The sequence below is a fragment of the Aquarana catesbeiana genome, linkage group LG02 (assembly GCF_042186555.1).
Source record: "Aquarana catesbeiana isolate 2022-GZ linkage group LG02, ASM4218655v1, whole genome shotgun sequence".
Lineage (NCBI taxonomy): Eukaryota > Metazoa > Chordata > Amphibia > Anura > Ranidae > Aquarana > Aquarana catesbeiana.
The window spans coordinates 553,702,241-553,716,246 of NC_133325.1; the positions used below are offsets into that span (position 1 = coordinate 553,702,241).

The 14,006-nt window shown below is 44.7% G+C and overlaps 1 protein-coding gene across 2 annotated transcripts in view; it reads left to right on the forward strand.

The window, feature by feature from the left end:
• Positions 1-11,086, forward strand: part of INAVA (innate immunity activator) — a 65,768-nt gene extending 54,682 nt beyond the window's left edge. For both annotated transcript variants that reach the window (XM_073615963.1, XM_073615962.1), the window contains exons 8-10: positions 8,061-8,195; positions 8,290-8,737; positions 10,525-11,086. In XM_073615963.1, coding sequence (XP_073472064.1) covers positions 8,061-8,195; positions 8,290-8,737; positions 10,525-10,617 — 676 coding nt within the window. In that variant the 3' untranslated portion in view covers positions 10,618-11,086. The remainder of the gene's footprint in view (positions 1-8,060; positions 8,196-8,289; positions 8,738-10,524) is intronic.
• Positions 11,087-14,006: the final 2,920 nt, after the last annotated feature.

Genomic DNA, 14,006 nt, shown 5'->3' on the forward strand with positions numbered 1-14,006 from the left:
CTCTGAGCTCCAGGTCTTTAGTCCCACAAACGGTTCTTAAATGAATCAAGGGATTGACCGATTGGATCCATTCGACACAGGCTATATATGCTTAGATAAATGGTACCCGAGCCTCGCAAAGAAGACTCAAGATCCTGCAAGGTTTTGCCTGTACTGCGGCCTCCAGGCGCTGGACACTGCGCCTCGACGGGTACTAAGCTGCCCTGCGCCTGGACGGGTAAGTGAAACCCCTTTATTTTATTTATTATGGGGTGTCCCAGTGATTGTAACAATCAGTCAAGCTAGTTAGAGGCTGGACACATGTTTGCGGTGACCATACGGGGGGGAGTTTTGGGCTAGCTGTGGGTGTTTGGAAAGTGTACCTTTTTTGCTTGTGTCTGACTGTTTTTTACCTGTATGATGGTGCACAATGGTGTGCCATTTTGCCTTGGTTCGCCACGGTGCAGGTGTATTCGCAAGAGCGCCGCTGTGTTCAGCAGTTTGTTTGGCGGCCATGGTGCATGTGGCTTCGCCGCACATGCGCAGTAGCCTTCATCTGGGCGCACGGAGACTTGCGTCATACGCGAATACAGCCACGCCTGTTCTGCACAGAACATCCGACGCACAGCCAGCTGGATGTGTATGCCAAGCATGCGGTGCTTCCAGAAGGCAGCTGTGGGACACAGAGCAGGCTATGAGCCAGACATTTGCAGCAGTTCATTTCTCCTTACCCGGGTCACGTGAGTTACCAGGTGTTGCTTGGCAGGCTAAAGGTGCTTAGCAGGATTGTTGCATAGGGGCTTTGTGAGCCCTATAAAAGGGTCTCCCTTCTGAAGTGTGTTAATACTACACCCAAGTACTCTCCTTTTGTGGCTAGCAAATGTCTTCAAAAAAGGGGAGTGGACTAAAACTACAGGGAAGGGCACACCTATGTCGTCTGTAGTTCCTGATGAACCTAGTCGTATCCCCTGAAAGACCAGAGGCTTCCGGCCAATCTGAGCCACTGCGTCTATCTGGTATTGTGCCTACAGTCAACGCTGCTACTTCACCCTTTATCACCAAGGATAAACTGTCCTCGGCCCTAGCCGGGTTAGAGCACAGGATTGCTGGCATGATTGCCTCCATCCCACAGAGTGGCAAGAAGCGTGACAGATCCCCCTCCCTGGAGACTCCTAGTTTGGAGCAGGAATGGGTTGAGGATGGGGAAGAGCTAAAAGCTCAGGATTCTGTGAAGGGCCTGGCGGATGAGTCTGCTTCCGAGCAATCTGGACAAGAAGATATCCAGTGTATGTCTGCTTCTCAGTCGCGGAGGCTTTGGATCCTGACTCTTACCGAAATGGTTAGTTCTACCTTTAAGTTGCCTCTTGCAGAGGTTACTGAGCCCACCGGGTCCTCTTTGGGGTCCCTGAAGCCTCTTCAGGCCGCACAGGCTTTCCCCTCACAGCCACTGTTGGAACAGGCGGTGTATGCTGATTGGGAACATCCTGAAAGGATTTTTGTTCCTCCTAAGAGGTTTTCCTTTTTATATACCATGGATGAAAGAAGTGGAGCATGCCAGCCGTAGATGCAGCAGTCTCTTCCTTAAACCAGAACTTAACTTGCCGGTAGATAACTCTCAGGGCTTGAAAGACCCTGTTGACAAGAAATTAGAGTCATTATTAAAAGTTTCATTTTCTTTGGCCAGTTCAGCTATTCAGCCAGCTGTTGCAGCAATTGGTATCTGTCAGTCAGTAAACATCAGGTCAGATGGCCTGACATGCCTAACCGGGAGGATGATCTGGCTGAAAATAGGACAGATATTCCTTGAGCACTGTGTTTTGCTGTTGACGCCTTAAAGGATTCAATACAGCAGGTTTCTCGTTTGGCTCTCTTGTCTGTACATATGTACAGACTTTTGTGGCTTAAGAACTGGTTAGCCGAGCTTCCTTGTAAAAAGTTATTGGCAGATTTCCCCTTTCATGGGGAATGTTTATTTGGTGATCATTTGGACAAGTATATCCAAAAGATTTTCGGAGGGAAGAGTTCTCTACTTCCTGTGAAGAAAAGCACCAGGTGTCTCTCATTTTAAAACCTCAGGGACTGCTTCCTCAAATGTCTCAGCGCCAAGGCAGTTCCGCTACCAACAGGGCGCTAGAGCCAGGGGCAAGCCGCAAGGCCAGGGCCAGAAAAAGCCCTGGGTCCAAAACTCTTCTAAACCTAGCACCAAGCCCTCCTTTTGAGGGGACTCTATCGGGTGGGGGGAAAGGCTGCTGCACTTTGCAGACATTTGGAGAACAATAGTTCAGGATGAGTGGGTGACCTCAACTATATCCCGCGGTTACAAGCTGGAGTTGCGGGGGGGTTCCCCCTCAGAGGTTTCTAAGATCCAGCGTTCCCTCGGATCCTCCAAAAAGAGACTTATTGCTTCAGGCACTACATCATTTAGTGCATCAAGGAGTGATTGTAGAGGTTCCTGTATCCGAAAGGGGCGTGGGGTTTTACTCAAACCTGTTTACGGTTCAAAAACCAAACAGGGACACAAGGCCGATTTTGGACCTAAGATCCCCAAACCAGTATCTACTGCTCCAGTCCTTTCAGGTGGATTCTGTCTGCTCAGTAGTAGCCTCACTCCAGATGAAAGACTTTTTAGCCTCCAATGATATAAAAGATGTGTATTTACACGTACCTATCTTTCAGCCTCAGAGGTTCCTGGGATTTGCAGTAGAGGAATGTCATTTTCAGTACATTTCAGTTCAAGAACAGGAGCGTCAAAAAACACCAGACGTCACACACCGGAAATTATGCCAAACGTTAGACATGTCGGGCATCAGGAAAGTTGGAAGTTAGAAATAACGCCGGCGTAGATGCCCTATTGGCGTCAGACGTCCCACGTAAAAACGTGGAGCCGGCGCCATGATGACACCAATGTCCAAAGGGAGGCCTGATCAGGGAAAACCTAATGCACAGTGCGGTATTTGGAAAGTTTAGGCTGTATCATAAATACCAAAAAGTCAACCTTCAGACCAACTCAAAGTCTAAAGTATTTAGATCTGATCCTAGATACGGTCCAAGCAAAGGTATTTTTGCCATCAGCAAGGATCTGTGCCCTGAAGGATCAGGTGCGTCAGATAAGGAGCACTAGACAACCCTCCATTCGGCTCTGTATGAGTCCTCTAGGGAGGATGGTGTCCTCCTTCAAGGCAGTGCCCTATGCCCAGTTCCATTCCAGGCCTTTACAACAAGACATCTTGTTGGCTTGGAACAGAAGAGGACAAACCCTGGATCCAATGTTTTTATCTCCTCGGGCACGCTTAAGCCTCAACTGGTGGTAGCAGGATCAGCATCTGCGAAAGGGAAAATCCTTCCTCCCGGTAACTTGGAGAGCACTGACTACAGATGCCAGTCTCTCAGGCTGGGGAGCGACCCTAGAGGGGCTCACAGCTCAGGGGAAATGGTCAAGGACAGAACAGATCCTGCCCATCAACATCCTGGAATTACGGGCAGTACGTCTGGCCCTACGGTCCTGGACGGTGGAGCTTCAGGACTGTCCTATCAGGGTTCAGTCCGACAATGCCACTGCAGTGGCCTATATAAACCAAGGCAGTACCAGGAGTCATTCAGCTCTGAAGGAGGTGAACTACATACTAGCCTGGGCAGAGGGACATGTGTCGATTCTATCTGCAGTCCATAACCCGGGAGTAGAGAAATGGAAGGCAGATTATCTCAACCGCCAGCAGATCTGCCTTGGGGAATGGTCCCTACACCCGGGGGTGTTCTAGGAAATTTTCCAGTGTTGGGGGTGGCCAGAGGTCGACCTACTGGCATCCAGGTTCAACAACAAGCTACAGCAGTTTGTGTCCCAAACAAGAGATCCTCTGGCAATCGGAGCAGATGCTCTGGTAGTTCCATGGAGCCAGTACTCCCTGGTTTATACTTTCCCTCTGATCCCTCTCCTTCCACATTTGTTGCACAGGATTCGGAGAGAGGGGGTTCCAGTCATTCAGGTGGCACCAGCCTGGCCCAGAAGGCCCTGGTTCCCAGACATTGTGAGACTGAAAATAGACGGGCCATGGATGCTTCCACGTCACCTTGATCTACTGTCTCAAGGTCCTATATTCCACCCCAATTTACAGTCTCTAAATTTGATGGCATGGCTATTGAAGCCAGGGTATTAAGACCGTGGCATCTCGGGACCAGTGGTGTCTACCCTAGTGAATGCTAGAAAAGCAGTCACTAGGAAGATCTATCATAAGGTCTGGGAGATTTATATTGCTTGATGTGAAGCCCCAAAAAATGGCATCCTCAGAAATACATGATTGGGAGAATTCTCTCTTTTCTACAGTCAGCTGTGGAAATCAGATTGGCTTTGAATACAATCAGAGGTCAGATTTGGGTCCTGTCAGTATTCTACCAAAGGCCTTTAGCCTCCCATTTGCTGGTCCGAACCTTTATGCAGGGGGCAACTCGTTTGCTTCCCCCCCATTAGGTCACCTATGTGTCCTTGGGACTTGAACTTGGTGCTGTCCGTGTTACAGAAACAACCATTTGAACCTATGAAGCAAATTCCATTAGACTTGCTGTCATGCAAGCTAGCATTCCTGATGGCTATCACCTCGGCTAGAAGGGTGTCAGAGTTGGCAGCCCTTTCGCGCAGGGAACCGTACTTGATCCTTCACCACGACAGGGTCCTGTTACGACCTGTTCCATGCTATTTGCCAAAGGTTGTGTCAACCCTTCATTTAAATCAGGACATTATTTTGCCTTCTTTGTTCTCTCAGCCTCGTTCGGCGGAAGAGAGACAACTGAATTCCTTGGACGTTGTCCGGGCAGTCAAGGATTATTTGTCTAGATCTGCGGAGATCCGAGGATCAGACTGCTTTTTTGTTTTACCAAAAGGACCGAAGAAGGGGCAGGCAGCTTCCATTGCCAATTGGGTCCACCAATTGGTCATTCAGGCCTATGGTCTGAAACGTAAAGCTCCTCCCTTTAGGGTGAGAGCTCATTCTACCAGGGGTGTAGGAACCTCTTGGGCTTTTCGGCATCAGCTATCTGTGGCTCAGATTTGTAAGGCTGCTACCTGGTCTTCAGTGCATACGTTCACAAAGTTTTATCAAGTGGATGTTCGAGCAGCCGAGCATTTGGCTTTCGGCCGCAGTGTACTGCGGGCTGCCGTATAAGCTCTGATGGCTATTGTTTGGCAGGGTGTCTCCCTTCCCTCAAGGCTATTGCTCTGGGACGTCCCAGTAGGTAATGAATATTAAAAGAAACAAAAGTGTGGCGCTATATATCACATCCACAGCCATGTGTATTACAATGAAGACAAATAAAAATGGTGAATACTACCAAAAAATGTATGACCATAAAATGAATAGTGTCAGATAATTCAGCTAAGGAGCCAGATGACGGCTCCTTAGCTGAAACATGTCGGGTGGACCCCTCACGATCGCCGCTTTTGATATTTGAGCTCTGTTTCGTTCTTCCAAAATGTGAGTCTGTTTTTTATTATTTTAATAAACTAGTGTTTTAAAACGTTTTTACGCTATGTGAGTTTTGTTTGCTCCTCGCATGGCATATGAAACTACACGTTTGGCTTATGCTGGATTACCTATGGGAGAGGAAGCCGTGTGGACCCCCCCTTTTCTTTCCACCATCTGTTGATGACATCTGACAAGACGCATTTCCCAGAACCAGTGGTTATTATGCTTTTTTGACTTGTCTGGCGTACGCCATTTCAGGTCAATTCTTTCCGGTAAGCCTCCTCTACTCCTGGTGTTGGCCCCGGCACTGATGTACAATCTATGCACACTTGTGGTCTCCCTTTTGCCCACTCGCCAGATTTGGTGCGACTAAAATTCTGTGAATACTATCTGGCCATGCATCACCCCCTTTGAACTCTGTTGATGTTTTCTTCACTATTTTTCTACACATTTTTTATAGACTTCTAAAGTTTTATGTTTTTTATGTTTGGTGTCTGGCTCATGGAACCAGCACGGGTTTTTATTAATCACTGGCAAATCTGATGATTAAGTATTATTGTGTATTTACCTTATATGTGATCAACACTGATTAATTATTTGACACTATCCATTTTATGGTCATACATTTTTTGGTAGTATTCACCATTTTTATTTGTCTTCATTGTAATACACACGGCTGTGGATGTGATATAAAGCGCCACACTTTTGTTTCTTTTGTTTTTTTTCTACCTTGAGTCTATAGGTGTGTTGGCTGCTTTTCACTTTATTTCTAAACGTAGCGCTGTACTTAATTTTTATTTTTGCTTTCTATAGGTAATGAATATTAGCCTAACTCTGTGTCCCATGATGTATGAAAAAGAAAATAGGATCTTTTCGTCATACTTACCTGTAAAATCCTTTTCTTTGAGTACATCATGGGACACAGAGGTCCCACCCCTTTTTTAAGGATTCAGTGCTTGCTACAAAACTGAGGGGCTTTCTGTATGGGAGGGGTTATATAGGGGATCACTTCCTGTCTAAAGACCTTTGGTCTACCAGTGTCCATTCACCTGGACATGAAGTATAACCCAGTAGGTAATGAATATTAGCCTAACTCTGTGTCCCATAATGTACTAAAAGAAAAGGATTTTACAGGTTAGTATGATGGAAAAATCCTATTTTCTACATTGCTTGGATCTCGGAAAAAGAGGGTATACCCTGAAAGCTTGTCCTAATCATTTAACTTTTAGTACAAATAAAAAAGTATTAGACAGGACTGTGTTGATTGACTATTAGGTTAATATAGCATTCTCTTTGAATAAATGTTCTGGCTTTTTAGTCTCATCAGAGGTGCCAACACTGCCTCTTATCTCTAGCACTGCCCCTTCACTTCGTGTTCTAATGAACAAGAAACCAAATTATTATGCAGAGATTGATGCAACACAATATTATAAGGCACTACACACTAAATACAGTGCTTTATTATAAAATATATCGCTCCAGAAAATTTAAAACAAGACCGATACTGTAGAGGAAAAAAAGGACCTTGCTCACATGCAATTAACAAAATGTCCCCTTTACAATACCGCAGTATACAATAAAAAAAACACAGATTAACCACTGCAAGAGTACAACAAAGCTAACATTGCAATACAAAAGAGATTATGATTCTGCTATACAGTGGCCACATTTTGTATAAATAATCCATTTTAACCAACTGGGGGGAACTCTGGGCTAGTTTTCAAATAATTTTCTAACTATCCTTGCCTGTTTTATAGAAAAAGCATGTTGTTTTAAGAGCTCAATAGCTCAAGCTAAATTTACACACAAATGCATTAGTCAAAAGTGTGATTCGTCCTCTGTCTTCCCCCTTTTATCTTTCCTGTTTAGATGGCTCCATACAGAGTTTATTCAGAGAGGGTTAGCAAGTAAAGCGCTTCCCATAGAAAATCAACAGTGCTGTGATTCCCATATCATTAGTGCACAATTCATATAAACAGTAAAAAAATCAATTTAAACACTTTTAAATAAAAAAAAAAAATACAATTATTGAATAAATAAAACTCACCCAAACAATTGAAGTTTTCCTTTTATTCATGCAGGACATATGGCTATGGAGGTAACTCTTCCTTTTTTATTCTAATATATAGCACATATATTTACATTACCATTGAACTGTTAAAAAGAAAAATCTATAAAACAAACACATTTGATCTCTGACCTAAAGTAGAACTATAGGCAAACTTTTTTGTCTTTATTTTAGAGGGAGGGTTATAAACCCTGTCATTTTTTTTTTTTTTTTGCCCATCTTTGTCCCGTTGGGGAGATTTACCTTCCTTTCCAGTCCCATTGTCAAAACAGGAAGTGAGAGGAAATCCCTGCAAATTAGGGTAATCCCTTTGGCCCCTCTGAACTAGTGCCCCCATTGTAGGATTTTCCTTCTTGTTGTTATGGGGACAAAATTTGGGATTTTCTTTTACTTTTACTGTCAGTTATAATGGTACACAGAACAAATAGGGTGAATCTCCCTAACGGGAGTAAAAACATAATGGGTGTTCTAATCCCTCTTCTCTTTGTCCACAACTAAAAAAGTTGTGCCTTTAGTTATACTTTGATGCATTGTTGTGTTTCTTTCTATTTTTGCAGCAACAGCAGCCCGGCAGTAACCCCTGTATCAGAAGAATCATTTACAGAGAGTGTTAATAACCTCAACTTGGCACATTTAGGCTTACAGGATAGCCCAGAAAGAAGCAACAAAAGGCTTGTGTCTTATTCAGTCAGGTAATCATGCTCTTTGTTTTAAAAAAAAAAAAACAAATCCTCTTATCTCTTTTCTGAATCCAGAGCCATCATTCAATGTTACTTTCTTCTGCAGAGTTCATAGTGTCCCAGAAGATTCTGATATCCGAGGGCGAACAATGTGTCGAAGAGCAACGAGTTTCAACAATTCACAGAATAATACCTTGAGTACTCTTTCATTGTCGAATCCAATTTACATATCCTCCAATCCACTGTACACATCAAACTCCTCAGAGTCACTGTCGGAGTCATCTAACCCTCAACCCTCCTACAATTTAGCATACTGTCCTTTAACACCAAAAAGTAATGCTCTTTTGGTTACACGTGCACCATCTGTAAGGGAGCATAATGTCATATATGGACCTTCGAAGTCTGTGGTTACGGAAGAGTTGAGAGGTTGGCATGCCAGAGCACAAATGAGAGGATCCGATGCAATAAGACCAAGATCTTTAGATAGGAAAGGAGCTGTAAGGATTCGCAGAGGGATATCTTGGAGTCATGCTTTAGGCTCACAAAAAACACAGGTAACTAACTGGTGATTTCTAGTACTGGCTAAATATTGGTATACTGTTATTATGAAGTTGACATCATGGCCCCTTCCCCTTAGATCAACGTTTCTCAACCAGGGCATGAAGGCACCCGGCTGTGCCATTTTTGGCTACTCAGGGGTGCCATTCTGTGTCTCGTATTTTAGCACAGCGCCAGGTGTTTTCACGGTACAGGTCGGCAGGCTGTCACCGAATGGAAACACATACCGTAAAAATAGCTTAGTGCATGCTCCAAAAATGGTAGCAAAAGTCATCTGCTATTTAATAGAATCACATGACTCTAATCCAGGGTGAAGCCACAAGGCCCCCTGGTGGATTAATTTGGCTGCTGTGAAATTTATTGAGGGGACACTTGTATGCTTGATATTAATATATGACTAATCCAGGGAGAGGCATTTAGGGCAGTCCCAGCATTCAGAAGTGTGTGGAAGTCGGCCTCTGTTTATCGGCACCACCTCTTGCCCACTGTTATGCTGCCACGGCTGCACTGTGGTGAAGATTTGGAGGTAGGTCTCTCTTGTGAAAAAAATGTGTGTGTTGGAGGGGGGGGTGTCTTCCTAAAGTGGTATTAAAGCTTTGCTTTTTTATTTTTTTTAATAACAAACATGTTATACTTACCCGCACTGTGGAGTGGTTTTGCACAGAGCAGCTCCGATCCTCTTCTTTTCGGGTCACCCGCCGGCACTCCTGGCTTCACCCCCTCGAGCAGTGTCCCCAGAGACACTTGCTTGCCTAACGGACACTGCTGTGCACTTGCTCCCGAGCCGCGGCTCTCTATGTCCATAAGACACATAAGAGCGTGGCTTGGCCCTCCTCCTCGCATTAGCTCACTGGCTGTGATTGACAGCAGTGGGAGCCAACAGGCTCCAGCTGCTGTCTCAGCCAATGAGGTGGGAGTGTCCTGGGGTATCATGAACATCGCTGGATTGAGCTCAGGTAAGGATTGGAGGGGCTGGGGGCATAAAATGCATGAGGGTAAAAAAACTTCAGCCTGTAGAACCACTTTAAGTGATAGGGGTAAGGGGGGCTGATGTGAAAGGAGAGCGTGAACTGTGGTCACTGATGTGAAAAAGTGAGGAGGGGGTCGAACTGAGGACTGTGAAAGGGGGGTACAGAGGATTCTGATGTGAAGGGGGATTAGGAACTCTCATGTGAAGGGGGGGCTGCCTTTTGATGTGAAGGAGCGACTGAGGGCTCATATGTGAAAGCAGGGGAGTAAAGACGGGGGGGTGAGGACTATTTTTAAAGGGGGAGGCAGAGATTTCTGATAGGGAACCCCATTTTAGACTGGAGTGCCTGAAAATTTGACATATTCTCAGAGGGTGTATTAAAGGAAAAAGACTGAGAAACCCTGCCCCAGATACACCTAAATGATGATGCCTTTTTGTACAAGGCCCACACCCTGTGTCTTATGATAATATTAGTGAAAAACACTGCTAAATATTACTGTTGGAGACCGCATATGATAAGCTTCACATGCAGGACACACCCAGAGAATGAATAACAAGGAAAAATGTTAATACTACCAGCATCCCTTTTGAGTTTGTGTGCCTGCCTGATTACTGTTTATGACCCACCATTCCGAGCCTCGTCTGTCTCTCTCTTTTTTTGTGCATCCATGGGGTTTGTATCCCTTTCTGCCCTATTTGCATCTATTTCTCCAGCTCATCTCTGCTAGCTCATACTGTACAAGTATTGTTTGAGACCCTCATGTTAGTAATTGCTGTTTTCCTAACTCTTATAACCTCTTTTTGTGCACACAGAAAGCACCCTTCCATGTGTTAAGGAGAACAGCAGAGGGGGCCCCCCTGCAATGGTACGATCCTGAAGAGGCACAGATTATAAGTCAAGTGTAGAAACCGACGAAGTACAAAAAACAATGAAATCACACGGCCGCCCTTACCGTGTTTCTGCATTTCCCTATCTTTTATATGTATTTCTTTCTGACAGTCTCTATGTTGTAAGTCTTGCTCTTTGTGTATAGGTCTCTTTGCTGGACAGAGAATTCTTTTGTTATTTACAATAGAGTTTACATTACATTGCAGAGCAGTGTTACCAAATGTTAAAAAGATGCTACTATGTTTAAATTGCATTGCACAAAATAAATATTATGCTGCTTAAGATGAATGGGGTGTATAGTAACACAAGATTTAGGATGTGTAAAATATGTTGCATTCCTATTATTTATTAAAAACAGAAACAAAACAAAGGTTGAACAAAACCAACAAAAAATGTGATTCCCTTATAGCCCAGGCTTTGTTTATCCACTGATGTTTGTGTACACAAAGATTTATCCCAATTAAAGTGGACAAAAATCCTAAATAACTATTCTAAAGACAAGTTTCCTCCTTCCTATACTAACCTGTTTTTTCTTATTTTCAATCCACTCTGGTCTGGTCACATGATCCTGCAGTTCTGTATAACAGAGCACTCAACAAACGGCTGTGAATTTCGGGAGCCAGGGCCGTCTTTAGCACAGAGCAAAAGGGGCAGCTGCCCTGGGCCCAGTCATTGTTGTGGGGCCCAAAGTAGTTGCCCCTTGGGCCCACACTGCCTGCAAATAGTTAAGTGAATTTGGGAGGGCCCAAGAAAATGTTTTCCCAGGGTCCAGTTAATATTAAAGACGGCCCTGCCGGGAGCAATGATATCACACATAGGCTCCCATGGCCCACCATTGTCAGCGCTCCCTTCTTTCACCTGCAGCAGATAGGGTGGAGGGGGACATTTTTAAGAATCGTTATAGTTAGGCTTTTCTTCCACTTTAAGTCCGATCTATGTAAGTGTGGAAATACCTGATTAGATGTGAATTGAATAGGTAGTGTGGGCCCTAGGATTACTGTTGGTAAATGTGATGAAAATTGTAAAATTTAGACAGTTGTATGTGTAGGGTCACCCTTGCTGCATAAGGTTTTGAAGTGGTTGTAAACCTCAGTCATGAAATCTGAACAAAGCACATATATCTGTAGTGTTTACTTGTCTCTCCAAAGCTCTAAGTGTTGTTTCTCTCTGGTGCTTTGTTCCTCTGTTACCAGCATGAGTCACTCACTTCTGAGAAGTTTTCCCGACACATGAGGTAAATTTGTGACAGGGAGGGAGCGCTCAGCACACAGCTTGTCTATTCAGAATACAGCTCTGCACGTTCCTTAGTTCCTGTGCCGTGTGTGAAGGGGGGTATTACTGGCTTCTGATTACCTTCTGTCAGAAGGACATCAGTCCCACACACTGACACCCACTGCTGCTAAGCAGTGCCCACCAATGCCACCTGCCAGTGCCACCTACCAGTGCATATTAGTGCTGTCTATCAGTGCCCACCAGTGCCACCTATCAATGCACACCAGTGCCACCTATCAGTGCCCATCAATGTTGCCCATCAGTGCCACCTCTCAGCGCTTTCTCATCAGTGCTGCCTTATTAGTGCCCATCAGTGCACATCAATGATGAAGAAAATTACCTGTTTGCAAAATTTTATAACATAACTATGAAACTTTTTTTTTCAAAATTTTTGGGCCTTTTTAATTTTTTTTTTTTTTAGCAAGAAATAAAAAACCCAGCAGTGATTAAATACCACCACAAGAAAGCCATATTTGTGTGAAAAAAATTATAAAAATTTAATTTGGGTACAGTGTTGCATGACCGCGTAATTGTCATTCAAAGAGTGACAGCGCTGAAAGCTGAAAATTGGCCTGGACAGGAAGGGGGTTTAAAGCGGGGGTTCACCCACACCGCCAAAAAAAAAAAATATTAAAAGCCAGCAGCTACAAATACTGCAGCTGCTGACTTTTAATACATGCCCACTCACCTGTCCCAGGGTCCAGCGATGTCGGCAGGGGACGCCGAGAACCCGCTCGGTTCTCGGCAGCTGCCGCCGCCATCCTAGGTGAGGGAATCAGGAAGTGAAACGTTGCGGCTTCACTTCCCGGTTCCCTACTGCGCATGCGCGAGTCGCGCTGCGCGTCCCTAGTGGTCCCCGCTCTCTCCTGGGAGCTGTGTGTTCCCAGCAGACAGCGCGGTCGGGACGGGAAGAGGCATAGACTCCCATGGGAGTCTATGCCGGAAGTGGATGCAAATACCTGTCTTAGACAGGTATCTGCACCCCCCTCCCCCCTGAAAGGTGCCAAATGTGACACCGGAGGGGGGGAGGGTTCCAAAAAGCGGAAGTTCCATTTTTGTGTGGAACTCCGCTTTAAGTACCCAGTAAGTCACGAAGTGGTTAATGAGTTCTCACACAGTTTACAAGAGCTCTAACTGCAGCTCTCCGTCCCCTCCTCTGTGATACTGAGGGATGCAGAAGGATTTTGTCACAATTTTGCACTTTTGAAAGAATGTAGAAAAGAGAAGGCCGCAGATAAACAAGTAAAACTTATCTAGGGAGATTTGTTTCATCTCTGTGTGTCATCTGAGGCTATTCACTTTACTGGGTATATGAGAGGGTTTACATCCACTTTAAGCTCTTCCACATTTATCCATTACTCTATCAATAGATTTCTGGTGGCTGTAGGCATTCTAGACTGACTAGACAGTGAAAGCAGAAACACCAGACTGATTAACTCATCTGTATGTGATTCTGCTTTCTCCTTCTATCATTATGTCATGTTAGTAAGTGTGCACACAGTACAAATAATTGGCTCCTTGTGCTGTTTCTTTCTCTTTGAGTCTAATGCCCTGTACACACGATCAGAAATTCCGCCAGAAAAAGTCGGATGTGAGCTTTTGGTCAGAAATTCTGACCATGTGTATGCTCCATCAGACTTTTGCTGGTAGAAATCCAGCCAGCAAAAGATTGAGAGCAGGTTCTCTATTTTTCGATCGGAAAAAGTCCATATCGGAAAATGCGTTCGTCGTCTGCATGCAATTCGGACGTGCAAAAAATCACGCATGCTCGAAAACAATTCGACGCATGCTCGGAAGCATTGAACTTCATTTTTTCAGCTTGTCGTAGTGTTGTACCTCACCGCGTTCTTGGCGGTTCAGAGACCTTTTGTGTGATCGTGTGTATGCACGGCAAGCTTGAGCGGAATTCCGTCGGAAAAACCATCCAAGTTTTTTCTGACAGAATTTCTGATCGTATGTACGGGGCATAAGCTCTAATGTACAATTTACCACTTGACAGGAAAAATTACCTTACACTTCCTGGGTTCTCTGCATGTTTTGCAGCTTCTCTACTGCTGTTTACTTTCAATTTCTAGGGACTACATATCCCATGGTACCTTGCTGCCCATTTCCTTAAACTCCTCCTCTCAGCACC